This window comes from Phaethon aethereus (genome assembly GCF_964289735.1).
Source record: "Phaethon aethereus genome assembly, chromosome: Z".
Lineage (NCBI taxonomy): Eukaryota > Metazoa > Chordata > Aves > Phaethontiformes > Phaethontidae > Phaethon > Phaethon aethereus.
This window is the reverse complement of record NC_138577.1, coordinates 32,997,578-33,019,714: the sequence shown is the minus strand read 5'-3', so window position 1 is coordinate 33,019,714 and position 22,137 is coordinate 32,997,578. Positions and strand designations below refer to the sequence as shown.

Sequence of the window (22,137 nt, the reverse complement as noted above, 5' to 3'; positions counted from 1 at the left end):
CGTTGAAAGTAATGCAGCGCTAATAGGGTAATCTCTCTGACACAGAATGCTGTTGTAGCAAACACTTTCCAACACTATGCCATGCCCGATGCCAGAGACTTTCATGGGAATTTATAGTATTTTGGCAACAAATAGTGGTTCTTTGGCAGTTTGGCTATTATAAAGACTACTGCTTTCTTGGGGATATAGTGATACTTTGTGTCAATGTGAATACAGTTCACCTTCCACTGAAATGGCAGTTCGACTAGTGCATTTCCTAAAATTAAAACTGCATTTGAACTAATGTTAGCACAATATGATGGCAATTGTAATGAAATGGCCTCATGAAATTATTTTGATGTTATGTAAAATATGACTGTACTTCGCAGACATGTGGGGATTATCACCTGCCGATCGTATCCGTCCTATTAAAGTAAGACCTTCAGCTAAAAGATGCTTGTTCACTTGGGGGGCGGGGCAGAGGTGGCAAAGTCCTAAACATTTTGTCACTGGTTGAGGTGACTGAAAGCTATGATGCTTGTGTAGGTTGCATTCCCAGTCCTTGGCAAATGCACAATGCAGAAAAATTGATATTATGATGCAATGTGGTAATTACTTATCTAGATTGTCTTTTCCAAATAATATGTTTCTGTTAAAAACTCATTTCCTACCCTTTTGCCTGTCTCTTCAGTGTTAAAACTTGAGTGGGTAAGTCTGACATTTTTTTGTTCCTGTTGGGATCTTTGAGTATCAGCGTATAAGCGTGTGACTTGCTCTTACGTATATGAGAGTGCTAAGTCCCCACTCCTTTATGTAGATGTCTTATAATTAATCTACTCTAAATTTCAAGTATCTTCTAATTTATTAGAATTGGCTAACTTTTGGTATCTCCTCTGGAGAAACTTTTGGTAATGTGACACTATTGCACTTTGCTAATGTATTTAACAGTTTCTTAAAATATGGCTTTCCATAAGGAAAAATACCAAGAAGAGTCATCTTTAAAAAGATATCTAATATCTCTGGATTCCTCTTGTTTTATTTCCACAGGATGGGTTTTATAAATGACTTGTGAGTGATTTAGAATATCTTCCAGTTTTCATTGACAAGCTTTGAGTTCAGAATCCACTGACCTCTTTGGATTTTTTCAGTGCAATGTGTAATAGTTGCTGTTAGTTTCTGAAATTCGAAGAACTCTGTGTACCTGAAGAAGCTTCCTCATGCTTTTTTCCAAACTGTATGTAAAACATTCTGTGACATAATACCATGCTACAGATTGTACAGATTAGTATTTTGTTCATCTCATTGCTTGCAAAGCAGATTTTGTGAATGCTTCATCATTTTAAGTAAAAACATTCTAGTATTGGGAAGTTTGCAGGGCATGTGAAAGAAAATTTTGTGACACTTTAATTTGTGTGAGCTGTGATGACAGCAACTCACCGATCGTGTGGTTTTTACTTCAAATTGTTCTATAGTTTTGTATGATAGTGGCAAGAACCAGTTTCATTTGTTGCAAGGTACATTTGTGAAAATTGTCACCTGACTCATGGACTAGGGTGAGAGGTTTAATTACTGTAATCGTAATGAACTGGCCATCAGTATCATAAAAACCAGTGAGTCCTCCTACATTAACATGTGCATTAATCATCAGTCACTTGATTGCATCTGATTTGAAACTACAATCTCTTGTAGCGTACAATATTACGCATCTAATGTTTCTTTAAAAAGTGGTATTAATGATTTGGAGAACAGAGTTTTAGTTCATAACTCTGTGTCTTGAATCTCAACAAATGTTTTGTACTGTACTCTAGCTGATGCACAGCTAGTTAACTAAAGCTGCACTGACATTTACAGTCTTCCTTAGTTTTGATTTTTATTTTGTTTTGCCTCTAATTTAAAGCTTTGAAGAAGTGCTCTGTGGAGACTTTGTACTGGGAGCCAAAAATATAAAAATGCTTGTTAGCAATATCTGAAACTTCAGTGAAGCAATAACTCTCACCAACTCAGGATTTAACCTTTATTAAATTTAATTATGAGGGATGTCTAGTTTGTTGTAAATTTCTGTCTCTGTAAATAAAAGCAAAACTTAATTAGTGAAAGTTGATTTTCAGCATGATTAAAGGCATATTTGTTGTTTTTATTCACTGCACTAATGTTTTATTTAATCTGTGGGTAGAAATACTGCTAAGTAATGCTGGAGTTAGACAGCTAGAGTTAGAGCTATGTGGGAGATACACATGGCCAAAGAATGTAGAAATTATCTGAACTGAGAAATGTTAAAATGAGGGCCCTGGCTGGGTGCCTGGAAAGGAAGGTTCTTCTTGAAGCAAGATGTGGTATGGAAGAGTCACTGGTAGCAAAACTGATAGTTGAGAGCAAATTTACTGTTGATCACAGGCAGAAGAACAGGATGGAAGATTTTGCCAACTCTTTCAGTGTCCATCTGCTTCCCCATTCAGTGCAAGCCCATTAGTCTTCTGCTACTGTGGTTTATTTCTCCTAAAAAGTATTGTGAGTCCTATTCTGTGAAATACACAAAAAGCAAGCAGCTGCTAATTTTAAGGATAGAAGGGCATGGGAGTAGAAAAAGTGTATTCCTAGTGGGGTAGTGAGCAGCTGGTTGATGTTAATCTGAAACAATTTACATGCACAGCCTTTTCTAAATTGCTTTACTCTTCCTTAATGCTAGAGTTCTTCCCTGACTTTTGGTGGCTTTGAGAACCTGTTATGCTCTCTATGAACATACGTAGTACTCTGTTACTTATCTTGTAATGATGAAAGAGCTTTAGAAGTATTTTATCAATTTAAGCAGGTGATTGCAAAGGAGGCCTGTACATGTTGTAGTTAGTCTAATGCAGCATTAGAGTGTGTCACCATACCTTCAGATGCCTGTCAAGTAGAAGTATGCATCTGAAGAAAGTAAGTGTTGGGATAGGTGCAATGAACAGGAGAATTTCAGCAATCATACACAAAGTGACAGACTGTTGAGCTGAGTGGAGCTTTTCTGTGTTAGCAAGACCTGTCTTTTAACACCTGTTCAATCTAGGTTGGGCTGCAAGCCTGTTGGAAAAAAACTAATCAAATAGACAAGATCTAACAAGTCTATACAGAGCTAATTGTAGCATATGGGACATAGCTGCTGAAGAGTTTGCCTTGGCATGGTAATGCTGTTCAGTACTTTTTTGCCTTGAGGGCTAAATCTCATCTGGTTCCTGATGAAAATCTGGAAGGAGCCTGCAGGATGACCCACCTTAACCACCCTTCAACCACATATCAAGTTCTAAAAAGTCATGCAAGATCAGTAACCCCTGCTGTCACAAAACTGTGTGGTTAGACAATGTGAAGTTGCATAAGTAAGCATGACTTGTTTTGAAGACAGAGTTTATAATGAGTTAATAGTTCAGCGATTTTGTTAATGGTATTTTCCTAGGGAACATCTGCTGTAGCAGGAGGTGCAAATCTTACCAAAGAGGTGTCCCTGCTTTGGGAGGAGAGAGGTCCAGGCCCATCAACCTGTCTGGTAGTTGGAGTTCTTGTCCATAAAATGCCAGGTTTATAGTCTTAGTCACACCTCGTGAAGTCAGTCAATTATTATACACTGATCAGCTCTTAGCAAGGGTTTGTCAGTTTTGGAGGGTTGGTGGTGCCTGATGAGTCAGCAGGGGCAGGGGAAGTGGGTGCAGATGTACAGAGGTCTTTGTGGCCTTGCTGTAGCAACATCAGGTGCTGAGACCTTTGCCTCACCTCAGGCATCACTTGACAACAACCAATCAGTTGCAAGACCACTGCCTGCAATGCATCAATGTTGTTGTTGAAGATAAGCAGTTGCTTATCTTCACTAGCTACTGACTCACAGTGCTTTGCAAGTCCAGCATCCCACAGTAGGCAAAACAAACTGGCTTTGGGGAAAATTAATTTATTTCCAATTAAAAATAAAGTAGGCTAGCAACAAACAAAAAGAAAAATAAAAACATCTTTCCCCAACCTCCCCTTTTTTTTACTCTTTGACCTCCTCTTCCACAATGGTGTAGAGATACTGGGAATGGTCAGTTCATAACAGTTCTCTCTGCTGCTCCTTCCTCCTTGCACTGTTCCCCTGCTCCAGTGTGGGGTCCTGCGCCTGGTATATATATATTCATTCATGAACAGTTCCAGTGTGGATCCTCTTGATGGGTAGTCCTTCAGGAACAGATGGTTCCAGCATGGGTCTCCCATAGGCTGCAGTTCCTGCCAGAAAACTTGCCCCTGCACAGAATCTCCATGGGCTGCAGGTTCCTTCAGGGCTCATCCACCTGCTCTGGTGTGGGGTCCTCTGTAGGCTTACAGCATGGATATCTGCTACAATGCGCTCCACAATGCAATTCAGGGGGACAGCCTGCTTCACCATGGTCTAAAAAGATTAAACTGCTAAACAACAGTAGCACAGTAGTAGGATACTAATGAGAATGTTTGTGTATCAGTTAATGTATGTGTTCACTTGTATGGATCCACAGGCTGCAGGGGACCTCTGCTCCAATGCCTGGAGCATCTCCTCCTCCTCCTCCATGGGCCTGGCTGGCTCACATGTTTTGGTTGGTTTTTTTTGCTCACTCATCTCTCTCTTAGCTGCTGCACAGCATTTTTTTATTCCTTGTTAAATATACTTCAGAGGAGGCACCCTGCTTGGCTTATGGGCTGTGCTGTGTCCTGTGTTTGGGGCTGTTGGAACTCGCTGTGTCTGACACAGGGGCAGCTGCTAGACTACTCACCAAGGCCACCCCTGCTGCTGCATCCTTCCTGCCTAAACCCAACATACATCTTTTCAAAACAATAGGTGGGTAACTTCAAAGATGGACTAATAAGGTAATGTTTAACCTAGAAGCTTGATACCTTCCTCCTGTAAAACAGGCCATAGGTGTATGATGTGTCAAATAAAAACAAGCTTCATGGGATAGTTTCTTTGAGAACTTTTTCTGACACAACATACTTGAATTCCACTAATTTACTGTCAATGGCTTGAAGTCAGACATAGTTACTTTGCACAGGAGTAACTTCAAGTAAAGTTGAATACATTTGTCTTTTAATAACAGGTATAACAGCAGTGAAATTGAAATACAAAATTATCACATAAGATTTGCATAGAGATAATTACTACTAAAGAAGTACAAATTCTAAAATTTCACAACGAAAAAGATTTAACTGCTAAACAACAGTAGCACAGTAGTAAGATACTAATATTAAGAATGTTACTATATCAGTTAATGTCCGTTTTTGTCTGTACAAATCCAAAACCTGAACAGCAGAAAGCAGATCAGGATGGGCTTGGCTTACATCATTACCACAGAACCACAGAAAAAGTATTAACTTGAAGCACAGTTTTTATTTCTTTTAACATAGATTAAGCAGTTTTTTAATCATAAAAAAAGCTTTAAGTATCCCCTTATAACAATAATGGATTTCAACATCAGATCACAACAGGCTTGTAGGTATGATAGACATTATCTGTAACCAGTAGCTACAATGCAGACTAAGCTTAATGCTGGGACTCTTGAATTGGATTTCCTTCCTGTAACTTCAGTATTCATTTCAACTCTTAAATGGAAATTCAACCTGCATTCACCAAAGTTTCCAGCTTTCCAAGTAAAACTCACAATTATTGCACTTGTACTGGTTGTATTGGCTTAGTAAAGCCATTCTAAAGCAACAGTTTAGTATTTGTACATTTTAAAAGCACTTCATCTTATCTACAAAGGAAATAAAGATGATAAAACCACAATTTATTTCAACTTAATTGTGAATATTCTTAATTTTTAGAGTTTAAATGGATGTGCATTTAGTAACTACACTAGAAAAGTGACAGATGCTGTAACTACCCTATGATGACTAGTTTGGTCCATGTCAGTAACCAAGTGATGTTATAAAAAATAAACTAGTTTATTTTGTATAAAATGAGTAATGTTGCATTTTTGTTCAGATTGCACAGTACAAACAAGCTAATATCTAAATTAATACTGTTACAGGTAGTTATTACATAGGGATAGCAGCTAGAAAAAATAAGTACCTCAAAAGCAACAGACTTCTGCAGCAAGCTTTCCATAACATTGTATGAAAGTTAAATATGTCTGAGTTACAAGTATGCATATTATAAAATGTTTGAAAAATGTTTAAGTGTGAGCTGTTAAACTAATTTTCCATAGCAAGAGTATTATGATGATTATTTACATTTTAAAAATCCATTTGTCAGAAAAGAATTTACAATGAAATAAATAACCTTCAGCCATCCCTTAAACCCAACTACAAGATTGGTAAGTGGCAGTAAAAAACAGGTAAGCCACCTTGTGTCAATGTTAGGTCAGTAAAGTATGCCTCATCCAGAAAGAAGTGCAACTCTGCTTTAACTTTACTAGTCATCTAGAAACATGCACATACATATAGGTACCTTCAAATATGGTACAACCTGGAGTATTTGTACAAGAGTATTCACAAAAACATACAATATATTTTACAGTCCTTTAATACAAAATATTGATATCAAACCAATTTGAACTGCATTGATTAGACATTTCTTAGGCAGGCAAGCTGCAAAGGATAACAGTTTTTAAATTTAATCCCCTCTTCACCTTTCAAACTCAAGGAAGAGATAAGTAGTTTCTTCAGAACATGTATTGTTGATGTATAGCTACTGATGAACATTAGCTGAACGTCTGTCCATGTCTCTCAGCACTATTAAGTATCAAACCCTAAAGCTGCAGTCTGAAGATTGCATAAAAAAAAAAAGAAATCATGCCTCCTTTTGAAATTATTAGATGAAACTGCTGCGTAGTTATCCCCACTAAAGATTTCAAAGGTTGAAATATATAAAAAAAAAGTTCAAATCCAAAACATGGAAGCAAGTCTAAGAGCTGGTTTGCTTCCTTTCACACCTGATGTTTGGGAAGTTGTGCATCTTCCTTTTAAGACACAATACAGTCATAACTGCCTTCTTGGAATGAATCCTCATCCTCTGTCTTAGACTTGTCCTCTTCATGCCTGCTTGCAGTACTGTTGCCAGCATCACTCTGAGGATTAGTGCCATGGCTAGATGAAGTCCTGCTTTCCTCAGCTCTCGGGTTTGCTTGTTCAGTTACCTTAGAAGGATTCACTGGCTGAAAAGCTTCAGGCTGTACTTGCTCTTCTGCTATTTCACTTAGTTTCTGGATCTGTGGTTTGATGATATTTAGAAATGGCTTGTACCCAGGGCTAGGAAAATAACGGTATAGAACACCATGAGTGAATTAAAAAAATAGTACTTCTGTCATATGCCTGAAAAGCAGCATTTCTTGGGAGATGTTTAATCCAAATTAAATTCTAAAAAGTCCCAGCATTAAATCCTAAATCCAGACACTTTTTTTTCTTAAATGGAGGGGAAAAAGGCAACCATAATCAAACAATAAAAGTTGGGGGGGGTTGGTTGTTTTGAATTTGATTTGTTTGGCTCTTTTTCTCCAGTTTGATCACAAGTGTATTACGTGACTCTCCTGAAATTTTCTGCGAAGTGCTCTTAAATAATTGTTTCAGCTAGGGCCGAGATAATCAGTTACCTAAAAAATATTTCTGAGTTATCTACTACTGGAATGAAAACAAAGGTGGAAAATAACACTTACCAATCTGTAGAAGCCCATTTGTCAACGGCATATAGGCCAGTCTTGATATTCTGACAGATTTCTCCATCAATATCAGAGGATTGCATTATACTGAAAACCTGGCTGATTACTGAAGATTCTCTGAGGATAAGGCCTATGATAATACACCAATCCAGACATCCTGCTTCCATGAAGATATGTAGCAAGTACCTATATGGAAAAACAGTCTACTTATTTTTCTACTCTGAAGACAAAATCCCACTGTGCTTCTGTAGACAGTGTTTCTTTCTCCTACTGCTACATACTAGTCATTTTAAGGTTCAAATGCAAAATTGCGTTACTTACCGCAGCTGGACCTGTGACTTGTGCGGCCCTTTAGTAGCCAGTTCTAGAGAGATATGTTCAAGCTCTGACTGAGTTAAACTTGGACTGGAGAAGTTTTCATCTACCATGGTCCAGTCACCATCCACCATAGAACTTGTTTCAGTCAGGTCTGTTGCTGAACCAATGCTGCATTCATCACCTATCAAAAACACCCAGAAACATAAGGGAAAAAGAAACTACTTGCTTGAGTAAGACTTGGAATTTCTGAACTACTTTCTATAGAAATTGACAAATTACACAGTAATGCTTTGTGGTGTATCACAGTGCCAAGAAGTTACTTCAGGCATACTGTCCATCCCACTTCAACATTCTTCTTGTCACACTATACGGTAAACTATTATTGCAGGAATGCAGTGGTTTTTCTGTCAAATAAAAATAATTCTGCAGAATAATAATCAATAAGGGATCCTAAAGATGTGTTGGCAATCTTTGTAAGAGCACAGTGACAGCCTCTTACATACTATAATCCTAGAATTAAGTCTGTAGGAAGGGTAGCAGTCTGTCTATAGATACTTTCTTAACCTTTAACTTTGTTAAAAATTAAGATGCAATAGCAAGTTCTTTTCTCCATACCAAGCATTCAGAATCTTCAGGGGTTTGTAATGTAAATATTTACCTGCACAAACTACATAAAGAAATAAGTGTTTCTAATAAAAATATGAAGAGTAGACATAGCTGCAGAATTTTCACAGCAACAGTAACAGCAAAGCTAAAACCATTATAGTGGTGAGTCATGAAGGCACCCACCCTCCAGAACACGTTTCATATTAGAAGTAGATGCATCTTTTCTGTGGAAAATGTTTAGGAAATCAGAAAGTTATTTTATTAGCTTCTTGCCCATAAATACCACTGCTGGATTAGTTATTTATGAAATTATTATTATTCGAATTCAGCTCACAATGCTTTAAAGACTATTAATTTACTTTCACTTTAGAAATAAACTGTTTCAAAATGCCTACCAAAGTTCATTAAGCTCAAAGGTCTTCATCCATCTCAGAAAAAAATGTGATACTTGTTTACAGAAACAGCGGTAATTGCAGACAGAAGCACAAGATAGTGCAATGCGAAGAGTAATAAATTCTCCCCATTTAAATTATGCTTTTTTTGAGAGTTCTATAACAAACTTACTTAAACCTAATGCATTCTTGCAGTCTCCAGAAGTAATAAACAAGAGAAACAGGAGCAAAAATGGAAAAAAGCAGTGCCCAAGCAGACAGAGAGAACGTCACTCTTTTTAAATTTTTTTAAAGACTGTTAACTTGTTGAATAGCAGCTCCAAGTACCCTGAATCTCACAGGAGGCCCTAGCATCTTGGGGAGAATGTCGTTCAAACTTAGGTGCTTAGGCCTTTCCCTAATGAAGTGGAAATCACATGATGTCGACACCGTTGAAAACGTTGCTGTATGCTTGAGGGCAAGGGGGAATTAAAAAAGAGAGATGAATGGTCAGACAAACATTTCCTGTCTCTGACTGTGTTCCAAAAAGATCCATAGCGAATAAAATTTCCCTTTGTATTTTTATAAGCTGATCATACATTTGAGCTTTTAGAAAAGCAATCTAAACAAAGACATAGGAAAAAAAAGAGCTATATGGGACTATAATTTCCTCAACTTCCTCAATAAAGAATGTATTTAATATCTTTCTCAAGAAATCCAAAAGCACAAAGTTCATGCAGTAAAACAGTGTCAACCTGCACAAGAGGCTGACCTGTGCAAGAGACAAACACAAAAACAACCCACTTAGAACACTTTTCCCAGCCAGACTGCAAAAATATTAAATTCCAAGTTACCACCACAGACAGGAACTTCAACAAAGATAAATTTCATATTCTACTGCAATTACTTAAACATGTAAGATACATACTTAAAGATGTATGATGTGGGCATTATCTGTCTGTTGCAAAAATTTCAGATCAATTTTCAACAAGCCTCCTTTTTGTTTTTCTGAGTTACAGTTATCTGCAGTTGAGAAGCAGCAATACAGCAGTAGCATGCAGATATCAAAATATAAGTGCATACTTCCAGGTGCATTTTTCCAACGAGCAGGCAGAAGGAAGAGTGACTAACCTTTACTTAGCAAAGGAGAAAGGAATGCATCTTGCATGTGTGGTCCATGGGATGAAACGGTGTCAATCTCTCTCTGGGAGGAGTTGATAGTGCCAAGCCAGCTGCGACTCCGAGGTGTGTTTGAAACCCCTGTGTCCATTTCCATGTTTACAAAGGTGTCTGCAGACTGAGATTTTAGCAGCTGCTCCCCCACAGCTAAAATAAAGAATCCATCAAAGGAAAGTCATGCAACCATCAAAAAGGAAATTTGCAAAGTTCTCTCCAGTTATTTCAGGAAGCTAAAACTTGTATCTAAGTCAACATTCAATTAGTTTGCTGAGGGACCACCAAAAGCAAGAGGATGCAGCAAGTTTAGGTATTTGAAGAATTTCTGATCAGCTTTTCATGTCAGTGCTAGCATAAAAGAAATATCAGCTGATAAAGTGATCAATAGCACTAAATAATGGTGCTGCTACTACCAAAAAGAGCAAGACTTGCAGTTAGTATCAACTTTACCCTAAGAAGAAAAACTAGTGAACTGAGATTAACAATACAAAGGAGGTTTATATCAAGTCCTCAAAATTCTTACCCTTTAACATAAAGCAAATTTCAAATATTAGGAACATAACTTTTTTTAAATATAAAAAAGCTAATCAAATCCTCATCTAAAGACTATGTAAGAATGTTGATTTTAGTAAATTTCTGTAGCAGAATTTACATCAAAGAGCAATATCCATGTTCAACTCAACATCTGCACAAGCGATACCTGGTTCAGTGCACCTGGGAAAGCAAGAAACCTCAACTGAAACAGCAGCGTAACCAGACTACACAAGAGATGCCATCTCCGCTAAACAGAATCCCACCAAAAAACACACCCTGTGTGAGAAAGCTGTGCAGGTGGCAAGCCTCAGCCTGTCCTTTGCTTGGTTGAACTGAGGAGGGACAGATTCAGACTGATGGGTGTAGGACTGCAGGAGAGAAACCTAGTCCAAATCAACTCAGATGTTACAGCACCTGTCTTGTACTTTCCATTCTTGAAAGGTGAATTAATGGACGAAGCTGGTATGACTGGAAATGGCCAGAGGAAATCCTTGTGTAACTTTTTCAAAGCGAACACAAAATCCTCCACACGGGCAGCTCTGGCTCGCTCCTTGCACAGCCAGCCGATCAGCTCAAAGCCTAACTGTGCAGCAAAGCAGCCAAGGTCTTTCAGCTTGATTTCTTCTAGCAGACGTCGAGCATGCCTCCAGAGCATCATGTCAATGTACATGTTCTCGGCACAGTCACTGTCTTTACTCCACCTATAGACAGACCAGAGAACCGTGACATTAAGACTGATAAAACAGAATTGCAAAGGCTGCTGGCCACAACCACAATACATCAAGTGATCAGAGTAGTAGTGGGAGCTTTCTATATACCAACAAAAGCTGTTTCCACCATTCCTTGCTATTTCTCTAAAAGATCCCACTGCCTCAACAGGTAAGTGAATTAAGGGAAGGAAGTTACAACAGCAGCAGTGTCCATAGAGTATTAAACTATTAGCAATGCAGAAAAAAAGGAGAAATGAAAGGCCACTGCAAAGTGACTTCTGAGAAAGAGGTTTAGAGAACAAGTCAAGTATTAGTCTAGGACCCTTCCTATCAAAACTCTTAAGACAGTATTCTCTATGAAAAATTACTAAATAAAAGCATTTGAATTTGTAATAAGATTGTTTTGAAGGCCTTATATAGGAAAAAAAAGATAATAATGAATCTCAGCTCAGTGTTTCTTCTGAACATTAATACTGATCAGCATGAATTCTGTACACAGCAGTTTAAGAGGGATTCACCCCAAGGTGTAAAAAGGCTCTGTTTACAGCCTAGCAACACACTACTAGGTAAGATGTGCACAGTAAGATGTGCACAGTATCACAATGCAACGTATACTATGATGCTGCAATACTGTGAGCTGTTCAAGACATATCTTTCAGTGAACCAGAACTTTCAAATATAAGGCATGGGATCTCAGTAGATATTCACACTACTACATACGCATCCAGTGGATTCAGAGGCTTTTGGTCAGCAATATGCATGTAAAGGTATCTGTCTATATATACACACACACACACATATTTACACGTGTGCAAATACATTCCACCAAGAACATACGACAGAGGCAGAGACATTACAAGAGTCAGGAAAAGACAAATGCAGAAGGATGTGGAGGGAGACTATGACAAATCTAACTCCATCATATAATGTACTTCTATAACTTAAATTGGTAAGAGTTAGTGGGGTACTTAAAGTGGGGAAGGAGAAGACATTACTACTAATTACCTTTTTCCAGATGGGCCAGAGGGCATACTCAGTGTTTTTGTCAAGTTAAATTTGCTATGGAGATTCTCTGCTGATTGGGATAAACTAATGCTGCGATGTCTGAAGAACTCAAAGCCACTACTTGAACTAGGTTCCTAAAACGAAGAAAACCCAAACATACAGTCAAAGGAGCAAACACACTGTGTAATAGCAAGATTAATCATATGAGGTTTGATGCACAAGATTTACTCTTTTCATCGCAAACCTGAGTTGTTGGTGTAGCTGGAGGTGTCTCTGTTTCTCCAGAGCCAATGGCTTTAAGAAATCTGATCATATGACGACAAAGATCCCACTTTCCCTGCTCTAAGGCAGTATTAAATAGGAGAGTAGCATGTTGTCTGCTAACTGCTGGAACTTCCATATTCTGCAAGTAACAAAGCATACTTAAGTCATTTGCTTTTGCCGTCGAGCAACAAAAGTCCTATTAAGGCAAGCCACATCGTGTCACCAGTATACCAGAGATCAGAAGAAGCAAATTTCATGCTATTATTTTCCTTTTTGAAACAGTAAACTACCTACCTAAATTGCATGATATTCCCCCCCCTTCATAACTGGACATAATCTCAACTGAAAATTATTGAATTAAAAATTTAACATGCATAACTTTGTTATGACAGTATTTTTAAAATACTACAACATTGGTAAACATCGCCTCTCTTGCAATTTATGAGGTAACATTACCTGCAGAATAATAAGATAAGAGGCAGCTGTGTCCAAGTCCTGGGCCATTAAGCACTCCTCAAATAAGTCCTTTGGGTTTCCAACAGCAGCAAAAAGGTAATTCCACAGGGCATATTCGGTCTTCCTAGCACAATGAACAACTGTCTGCAGGAAGAGGGGGAACTCCGTAATGAACTTCGCCACAGTGGGAAGCAGAGGGTCGGGAATGGGTTCCCGCGAGGTAGCTTCTTCTTCCAGCACTTCATGAAGCATCAGTTCTAGTACGTGAGGAAAGTATGGTAATGTGGCACAGGAGTGGGCCAAAAGCAAGGCTTGTTCACCGAGGTTCCTAACCAACAGCTGGCGTAAAATGTGATGGAGGTAGATCTGAGAGGTTCTCTCAACAATGCAGAAAGGAAAGAGAACCTCTAAGTGTTCTCTAGCACTGGTTTGAGTGTATAAACAGTCATAGAGCACAGTGTCATTAACAGCACCAAGAACCAAGGCATCTTCAAACAAAACAGCCAATGGGTATATGTTGATGTGGAAAGGCAGCATGATCCGTCTTGACAGAAAGGAATGTGGTTTTCGATGATCTCTTGGAAACAAGGGAAGCCAGACTTTCATACCAGCCCCACCACAGCTGAGCCACAGAGCCTCCAATAAGTGGCGTTTCTGTTTGTTGATCCTGCACGTAGTCCATACATTTTCAACAGATTGGGCTAGGACAACTGGAGCACAAAAAGGCAGCTATTTAAAAAAAAAAAATAAATCAGAATTCATTATTCCTTTTTTTTTTAACCCTCTTCACATGAACTCTTTTTTTTTTTTAGCTAAGAACCACTCTCTTCAAAACACATTATTCTCCTAACAAAGAAGAAACAATTCTGCTTATTATCCTTTAATTGCACCCTAGCACCCTGGAAAACACCAGTTATTACTTACATTAACTTAAAAGGCATTTCTTTCCTTTTTTTAACCTCCTTATACTTAGTCAGGAAGCCAGAGGGGTGAGAATAAGGTAGGAAAACAAAAAGCTGGTCCCTGCTTCTTCAGTTAGCCCAAGAGACCAACCTAGAACTGACAAAATTACTACAAACATCAAATTTGCTAGTGTTTGATTGAGCTGTAAACAACTCTTCATCTAAACTTTTCAGATTTCACTCTCCCAAAGTGCTTTTTTCATGTATAAGTGTTTTTCATCAGCACAGATAAATTGAAAAGTTCGGTCACTGATTTCTATTATTGTTGTTTTTAGGAACTTTGTAAACATACTCTGCAAAAAAGACAGCATTCCACAAATATACAGAAGGGTTTTAGATAAGACTGGAGATTTTGTCATTAGAGATACCAAATTTTTCACAGGACCTTTATTCTTAAAACTCCTGTCTTTCACTGCAATACAAGTACTAAACACAAGTAGTAAATACTTTAGTTAAACATTCACACAATTAAGTAGTAATGTTTCACAGATTCTTAAGAGGAAAAAAAACAAAACATGAGTGTTTACTTCCAGCTAACAATCCAGCCTGTAAGTGCCTTGCACTATAGACCTCTTTTCCTTATGCCTGGACCACTCCCTTACACAGCTTCTTCAGTCACTGACATCTTCAAAGCCATATACAATATTCCACATATATTTACTCACATGCTTCCTTTGATTAGGATTATTATCCTTATCTCGTATCTGGGGTCCAGATCGATCCCTTTGCAACATAATGAGTTGTCCCGCTAAGTTTAGCATAATACTTTCAGCTTCACAAGCCTACAGATAAAAAAGTATCATGCAAATTATTCAAGCTTTTTGATTGCATCATTTTACCCATAACCACAGTATCAACCCAGAATAAAAAGAGTAAATTAACTACACTGCCATACAGAGATGACTAACAACCAAATTCAATGCAGAAGGACTCGGAAAAATCAAGCAGAACTGAGTACCTAGAGATTGATTCATTTATGTAGTTCTTGTGCAAAGAAGTAAATACTGGATTTTTTTTTTGTTCACTAGACTCATTCCACATGTTTATTTGATATGGGCTTTTTCCAAATATGTCTGTTGGCATGAGCAAGCCACCAGTATTTAAAGAAAAATAAAGCTCTGTATTCTTATCAGTATCACCATGATATGATTGCCAGCATCTGACTGCAAAGACTAACAACTGGTACACTAGCCAAAAAGAGTTGAGCCAAAAAGAGTTTAGCCACACTTGTACAGAATCTTGAACTTATAGAAGCTGCAGTTAGAGAAAAATCTTTCTAGTTATGTATATCAAGAAAGCAAAGTATTCTTTCTAAAAATTTATTTCAGAACCGTTTCATTTTAATTTTAAACCAAGTCACTGGAGCTAATACCATGCTACGCATGAAATTCAGTTTTAAAATACACAGGTAGAGAGCCTGTACAGTAAGTCTGCAGCATCAGGGGTTAAAGTCATCAACAGGCAACAACACTGAAAAGGCTGACACACTGCTAAGTCAGACATATTGCTTTGTCTACAGTGCACTGTCATATTCAGTGCTAACATTAATACTTTTGTTTTGATCAGGACGATTGACAAAGTTTGAAGGTATGGGCTCTTACTTAGAAAGAAAAGGTGTAATATTTGTTCAGTCTGAAGCTAAGTTTAAAATATTACTAGTACTCTAAAAAGTTCAGTAGTTTTTTTCTCAAAATTAGGAAACACCGTAGGTCAGGTAGTTCAGGAATAAGGATGCTGTCTCACAGCAACAGGAAACTAGAAAACCACAAGCATGTTGCCTTTTAAGCCCTTGTCTAAGATCGTATCAAAGTCTCAGCTCACATGTTCAGCATTGTGGGACATTAAATTAGAATGAACTGAAGGAAGTAAGCACAAACCTGCAGGTTTTACATCTGTGCCATTGCTTTCATATCTGCCAGGGACTTTGGTATGTGGAGAAAAATACTCACCTTCACATGTCTACCGGCCTGCTTCACAGACAATGCAACTTCTGAACTATCTTAAGTTAGCTGCTCCAATGAGAAAATACGCTTCATACTGCAGCTACTCAAATAGTTAAGCTTAATTTGTTTACACCACAGACTACAAAAATCCAAGTTCTCTTTGCACAGTGCTTTCAGTGGCCTGAATCATTTCCTGGAGTTAAGAGAGGGCTTCACCTTCACACCTTAGTAATTGGCTGTTGGCCTGTCTCCTGATTTAACTAGTGGGAGAGATTATCCTACTTTATTTTAGAGCAGTAGGAAATGGACGAAAAGTAACCTCATAGAGTCATATGCCATCTTTTCCTTTTTTCTGTTTATTCCTTGAGTAATGGACCTGTTGCTGGAAGAAAAGTGCTTCCTAATGCCATGGACTGGCTCTGGTATTCAACTTTTAATACACAATAGAGAAACATACCCTTGACATAGTTACGTTTAATGTGTCCTCCAAGATTTGGCCCCACACTCAACAAGACAAGAGAAGATACGGAACAGAAGTAAGAGTTTGGAGTTTATTTCCACTGCCCCCCAATTTACACATAAAATGTCTATATAACAAGCATGAGAAAAAACATGTTCTGCATTTCAGCACATAGAAGAACCACTGATTTATGACTCATTTATCAGCCAGGTAACACTTGATGATTAAGCTAACAAATCCAGGCACCTATTTTTTTAAACTTTGAGCACTATAGACCTATTACCTGCTGAGGCATCTTCAAGGTGATGCCAGTCTCTGTCCTCACTGATGTCAATGTAACAGACACTACAAGAAAAGGATGAGGAATGTACCGAGACATGGACACTTCTTGAAGAACTTGGATACTGGCAGTAGGGTTAAGACTGAAAGGAAAGATGACTACATTTAGCAATTTTAGAATAATGTTTAATATAAAATTAGTATCTTGAAGTAAACCTAATGAAAATAAGCAACTTAACTTCAGCAAACGGCTTACTCTACAGACCAAAATTCCTTTCTTTTAACCAGGAATCCCACAGGTCCACATATCTACTCTACATAATGTTACCAAATAAACCTAAGCCTGGTTACTTTATCTTGATATTTAGGGGGAATACAGCTATGAGTGGATAAAAAAACCATCATCAGATACTTCAGATTAAGACTCTATTCACACTTCAGTAAGACAATTACAGGGTTTGGATTTTGTTGGGAGTTTTCTTTGGAAAGCATTGAAAATATTTTCCTCTGAAGTGGATCAACAGCTTGCTTTCTGCTAAAAAAAGGTCCCTTTTTGCTGAAACCAAGATACCATAACTTTCAGAAAAATCACCTGCTTAGGCACTTCAGAAACTATCTGGGAGTCTTCATCCACTTCTTTGGCTCACTGATCTTAACTGCCTGAAAGTATCTGGCTCTTATGCTGCTACTTCTTTTACACCAAAATAGCTCCCCACAACTACACCACAGAATAAACTTTTTCTCTCCATCTTTGCTACTCCACCACCACCCCCACCAATTCCTACTTCTAATGTCAGAAACATATTTTATTACATATATTCAGATATGTGGGTGCCTTTTAGTACCTTTTTCTTCTCTTTACAGTCAGTTTTCAAGTTCCTGTCAGCTACAACATGTTTGCACAGACAGCTGGAAACGCACATATCTCACTACCTCCACACCTAATATGCGTATCTGTGCACATGCAAGTGACAACACTCATGAACTATCACTTGTGCATACAGATAACACTTACCCATCTGTATTTTAAAAATCTGGCTCCACAAGTTATCAAACAACTTTATATTATCATAAGAATTTACTCAGACTGAGAACAGATTTACAAGTACATTACTGCAAAAGCATTTAAATACTGATACTCACCCTTCAGGCTTTCTCTCAATACTGTAAAGGCAAATGGAACAATCTGCTCTGAACAATATTACAATGTCCCGGAAGACACTTAGTAATAATGTGTCTGCTTGCACTTTGGTGATGTGTGCAAATGCATTGTCAAGATTAGACGTTCGCAGGTAGATTCTTAGCTACAAGGAAAAGGAGTAGTTTGTATACAGGTTCTGTTTACCAACAAACTAATAGTAATTCCATGTTCAATTATTTTCTTTTTTGTGGAATGGCTGTCAAGGATTTCTAGCAAGACACATTACTGGCTTTTTGCTTCATCAAATGTTTTATCCATTGCATGTTGCATCCAGAGTGGTTAAAGAACAGTACAGCCAAGTCTGAAGTATTGAACAACAAACATAAGGAAGGCATTTTATTCATTGGTTTTAAAAAGCAAAGAGTAAAGCTTTTCTGCCCATCTAATTTAAAACCTTACAAAAGCGTCCCAAAATACTGTAACTAGATACCTTAAAATAGGCTTCATGCTAACATGAAAAAATGCCACGAAGTTCTCAGAACAATGAGTAGATTCATGGTAGTCAGCAGAAAATAGTTTTCAATAGCAATAATAAACTTTTCTGCAAAGAATTATTTACATATTAATAAACAATTTCTGAACATGACCAAGCCACCTATGTATCAAACAGATCAGATATTCTAAACATGGTTTATTTACTTTCAAGAAAAATACCTCACCTCTTCCTGATGATCATTTAAATTATAACATGCAAGAACAATGAAGTCATTCCACCATGCTAAGCCACCTGTTACCATCATATTTTGCTCCTGAAAAGAAAAGAAAGAAGCAAATGACATATATATGTATTTTTATATACATACATACACACACACACGTACATTCTATGGGTAATTTCTGAAAACCATACATGACCTCTATAAGCTTTACTACTAGTGGCACAACAACCTATGTACATGAAGTTTTTGTTGTTTATAAAAAATGAAGTACTGAAGAGTAACATGTGAAGGACAAACATCATCCTACAAAATACAGCTCCACAGTTTCTTATGCTACTGGCATCCCTGCACTCTCTCAAATTAGCTTTCTGCTTCTGGACAGAATTCACAAGTTTGGCATCTAAAGTGACGTTTCACACAAACTCTCAGATAAGACATATGGGAGTAAGTGACTATATGCACTCAGATTTGGAAACCTTTTCATGATCAGACACAAATTATTGTGCCAAAGCCAAAAGATAAGTGTTTCAGCCATTTTTATTTCAGCATCCCTAATTCCTAGCGTGTCTACAAGTTGTTTATTTGAAAAACATATTTTTTAACTTTCTCCAAGAGTCACATTCCAACAAATACAACCTCCCCAGTATACCTAAATAAAATACCATAATCTCTCACCTGGGTAACGTTTCCAAACAGCTTCCATTTTTTGGTGAGTAAAGAATAATGTGCAAAACCAAACTTGCCAGCAACAGCTACATTCTGTCCAAGCTTGTCAATAGCTGAAAACTGTGCAAAGAGAAAAAACCCAGAACCTCAGGAGGGAACTTATTTAATTTATATATCCTATCCAAGTACGTCGCTACAAGGCAATATAATGTCAGAGTCAAAACTTGTAAAGTATCTTCATGTTTTCTACTTCACTGCCCAACACATATTCTTCATTCTGTAATTTAAAACAATGATTTCATCTCCCAGAGCTCATCCAACCCTAAGGCATAGTCATAAAAACCAATACTTTTAAAGCAGCAAGAACATATTCTGAAAATAACTCACCCTTATAGGCCAGTTGCTCTCTAGATATGTACTATGGATCTAAAAAAAAAAAAAAGAGAAAACCAAAACCACATAACTAAGCACCATCAAAGCAGTAATTAATTATAAAGTTCTAAAGGAATTTGTACAATGTCCATGTTTTTCCAAAACACTGGCTTAAAGGGTTTTAATAGTGGGAATTCTTTTTTAAATACAATTACTTTTTTTTCCTCCTCAAGAAAGTTACTGAAGCCTAAGTGTTAGCATGTTTTTAATACAAGAAATATAGAAACGCATTAACAACATAAACCAGCTAATACTACATTACGGATTAATAGTTAAAATTTGCTCTTCTCCCCCCTAAGTATTTCCATCAGAACCTTTCATGGGAACATACAAATTTTGATACACACAACATTCAGGAGGGACTTTCAGTGTTGGGATGAAATTTCTAATCCCATCAGAAATACACACCAGCACATCCAAAAGCCTTGTTACGAGAGCAACTGACTGGAACATGTCAAATTAAATCTTGATCCTGGATTTTTCATGTCACATGGGATGATACAAATCCAGGTTCAAATGCCAGTCCTTGGTCTGATACAAGGCAGTAAGTGCCCTCATTGCCCAGCCATTGGCTGTTCTCATGGGTATGTTGCTCCCCAAAATAATTCCAGTTGTGTAAGTTTTACTCCTACACAGAACGAGGACTTCCCCCTCCTATGCCAGTTTCAGAAGACAGACGAGTTACCTGCCCAGCTAAAGTGGAAATTCAACAGTATCTAGAACCTGACATAGACACCAAGAGTCAAACGCTCTTTAATAATGCCAATTCACGCACTATGTTAAAAACAAAATCTTGGGGACCTTTTAAAAACCCTTATTTAGAAAAATATCTACCAATTCAAGCATGGAAGATTAAAAGTTATTTAATTTTTCCTCTATATTACAGAGAAAACAGATGCGATTACCACCCCTGGAAATAACTCCCATTGCAAGCTTGATCTTGTGAAGTTTTAGTTACATGGTTAAATAGATTCCACCCAAGACTGCTTAAAAATACAGCCAAGGTCCGAAGGTGGTATTCATCAGTTGAATATGCTTAAAGAAATTTGCATAAATAACAGAACAAATGCCTAAAGGATTTCTTGCATGTGGCACTTATTCTCCCTTTCAAGGCATGGGAAGGTAATTTAACTCCTCCTTTCTGAAGTCAAAAAGACATTCAGATTTTTTTATTGCCTAGGATGCAAACTCATAGCCACCAGGTTGAGATGGCCAACATTCCTTTACCATTTGGCAGTAAGAAAAACCTGCACCAGGGGAAACCCAAGAGGGAATAAAAAGGCAATGATCTCATACTAGAGGAACAGGGTATGGCAGAGAGTGATGAGATCAGCTGCAAATTCCAGTCCTGTAAACTCCTGCAAGCTCAGAGCACATACATGCAACCAGCAATAATTACCTGTACAACATGCCAATGCCTGTGTCCTAGTAAAGTGCTTAAACCCTGAGAATCCAAACTGCCATCTGAAAATGGGCCTCTTTCCCTGGTAGGCTTATGTTCAGAGTGTGCTGAAGTATTTCTGGGACTCTGAGCCTGTGTTGCATCTCCACAGTTCAAATACAAGCGATCTTCTCCTTGAAGGAGGACTTGTTCCTGGTTACTCTACATTAAAAACAAAACAAAAAGCAACCTGCAACTCCATGTACAGAAAAAAAAGGAAAACACATGATCAACATATTAACAGGTTCTACATAAACAATAAGAAAAATAAGCATTAAGGCAGTTCTCAGGTTTTGTATCACTATGTGCTAGTAGGTTCTAATGTTACAGTACTGCATAGCAATATTTTCAAAGTTCCATTTTGAAGGCTCTGTGATAAAAAAGAAAGACCAATCTAGTGGCTGCAAAACCAAGTTAAAACCTGTTAAGAGAACAACTCAGAGGCCACCTGAAAACTGGAAATATGCTCTAAAATAAGAGTATTTATCAATTAAAAAAAACTTACCATACAAGGATTAACAGTGAGTGCACTCTTGATGAAATGAAACTGCAGAATACCAAATTGGCGAGCCACATTATTTGCATCTCTTTCAGGCTTCATGTTTGAAGAAGAATTCCCATCAATAACCCACAGATTATATCCTTCTGATCCCCAGGTCTGAATGTAAAAGAATAATAATAAATACCCCAAAAGAACACTATATATTCTCAGAAAACATGACTTACAGAAACTTACTTTAACTGATTTTATGATAGACATGAGCCTGGTAAAAAAAAACAGTTTGGTGTTCTAAAATATATTGTCATATGAATCATAAGTAACCCACAGGAGTAAAATCCCCAAGGAACAGTAAGAATCTAGCTTAAATTCTTTTCTTTTTCATGTAAAAAATGTTAATTAAATGAAATGTAACTATGCAAGACATCCACATAAGTAATGAACACTGTTTAGTTTGCAGCATAAAGCAGCTAACAAAAAAGCCACAGAATCAGGTATGAAAAAAATCAGCATCCCCAAAATTACATTGGTGGTTGTTCACTAAATTCAATGGT

General features: G+C 37.5%; 1 protein-coding gene across 2 annotated transcripts in view; it reads right to left on the bottom strand.

Moving 5' to 3' along the window:
• Nucleotides 1-6,487: 6,487 nt before the first annotated feature.
• Nucleotides 6,488-22,137, bottom strand: part of RIC1 (RIC1 homolog, RAB6A GEF complex partner 1) — a gene marked incomplete at its 5' end in the record, with an annotated part of 50,419 nt that continues 34,769 nt past the window's right edge. Inside the window, 16 exons of one of the 2 annotated variants that reach the window (XM_082012882.1) lie at nt 6,488-7,194; nt 7,599-7,787; nt 7,923-8,100; nt 10,028-10,222; nt 11,021-11,307; nt 12,322-12,455; nt 12,566-12,724; nt 13,042-13,770; nt 14,669-14,785; nt 16,690-16,828; nt 17,829-17,989; nt 18,546-18,635; nt 19,221-19,331; nt 19,599-19,637; nt 21,043-21,246; nt 21,590-21,742. In XM_082012882.1, coding sequence (XP_081869008.1) covers nt 6,909-7,194; nt 7,599-7,787; nt 7,923-8,100; nt 10,028-10,222; nt 11,021-11,307; nt 12,322-12,455; nt 12,566-12,724; nt 13,042-13,770; nt 14,669-14,785; nt 16,690-16,828; nt 17,829-17,989; nt 18,546-18,635; nt 19,221-19,331; nt 19,599-19,637; nt 21,043-21,246; nt 21,590-21,742 — 3,171 coding nt within the window. In that variant the 3' untranslated portion in view covers nt 6,488-6,908. Of the gene's footprint in view, nt 7,195-7,598; nt 7,788-7,922; nt 8,119-10,027; nt 10,223-11,020; nt 11,308-12,321; nt 12,456-12,565; nt 12,725-13,041; nt 13,771-14,668; nt 14,786-16,689; nt 16,829-17,828; nt 17,990-18,545; nt 18,636-19,220; nt 19,332-19,598; nt 19,638-21,042; nt 21,247-21,589; nt 21,743-22,137 lie in introns of both variants that reach the window. The other variant, XM_082012881.1, reaches the window with a different exon arrangement.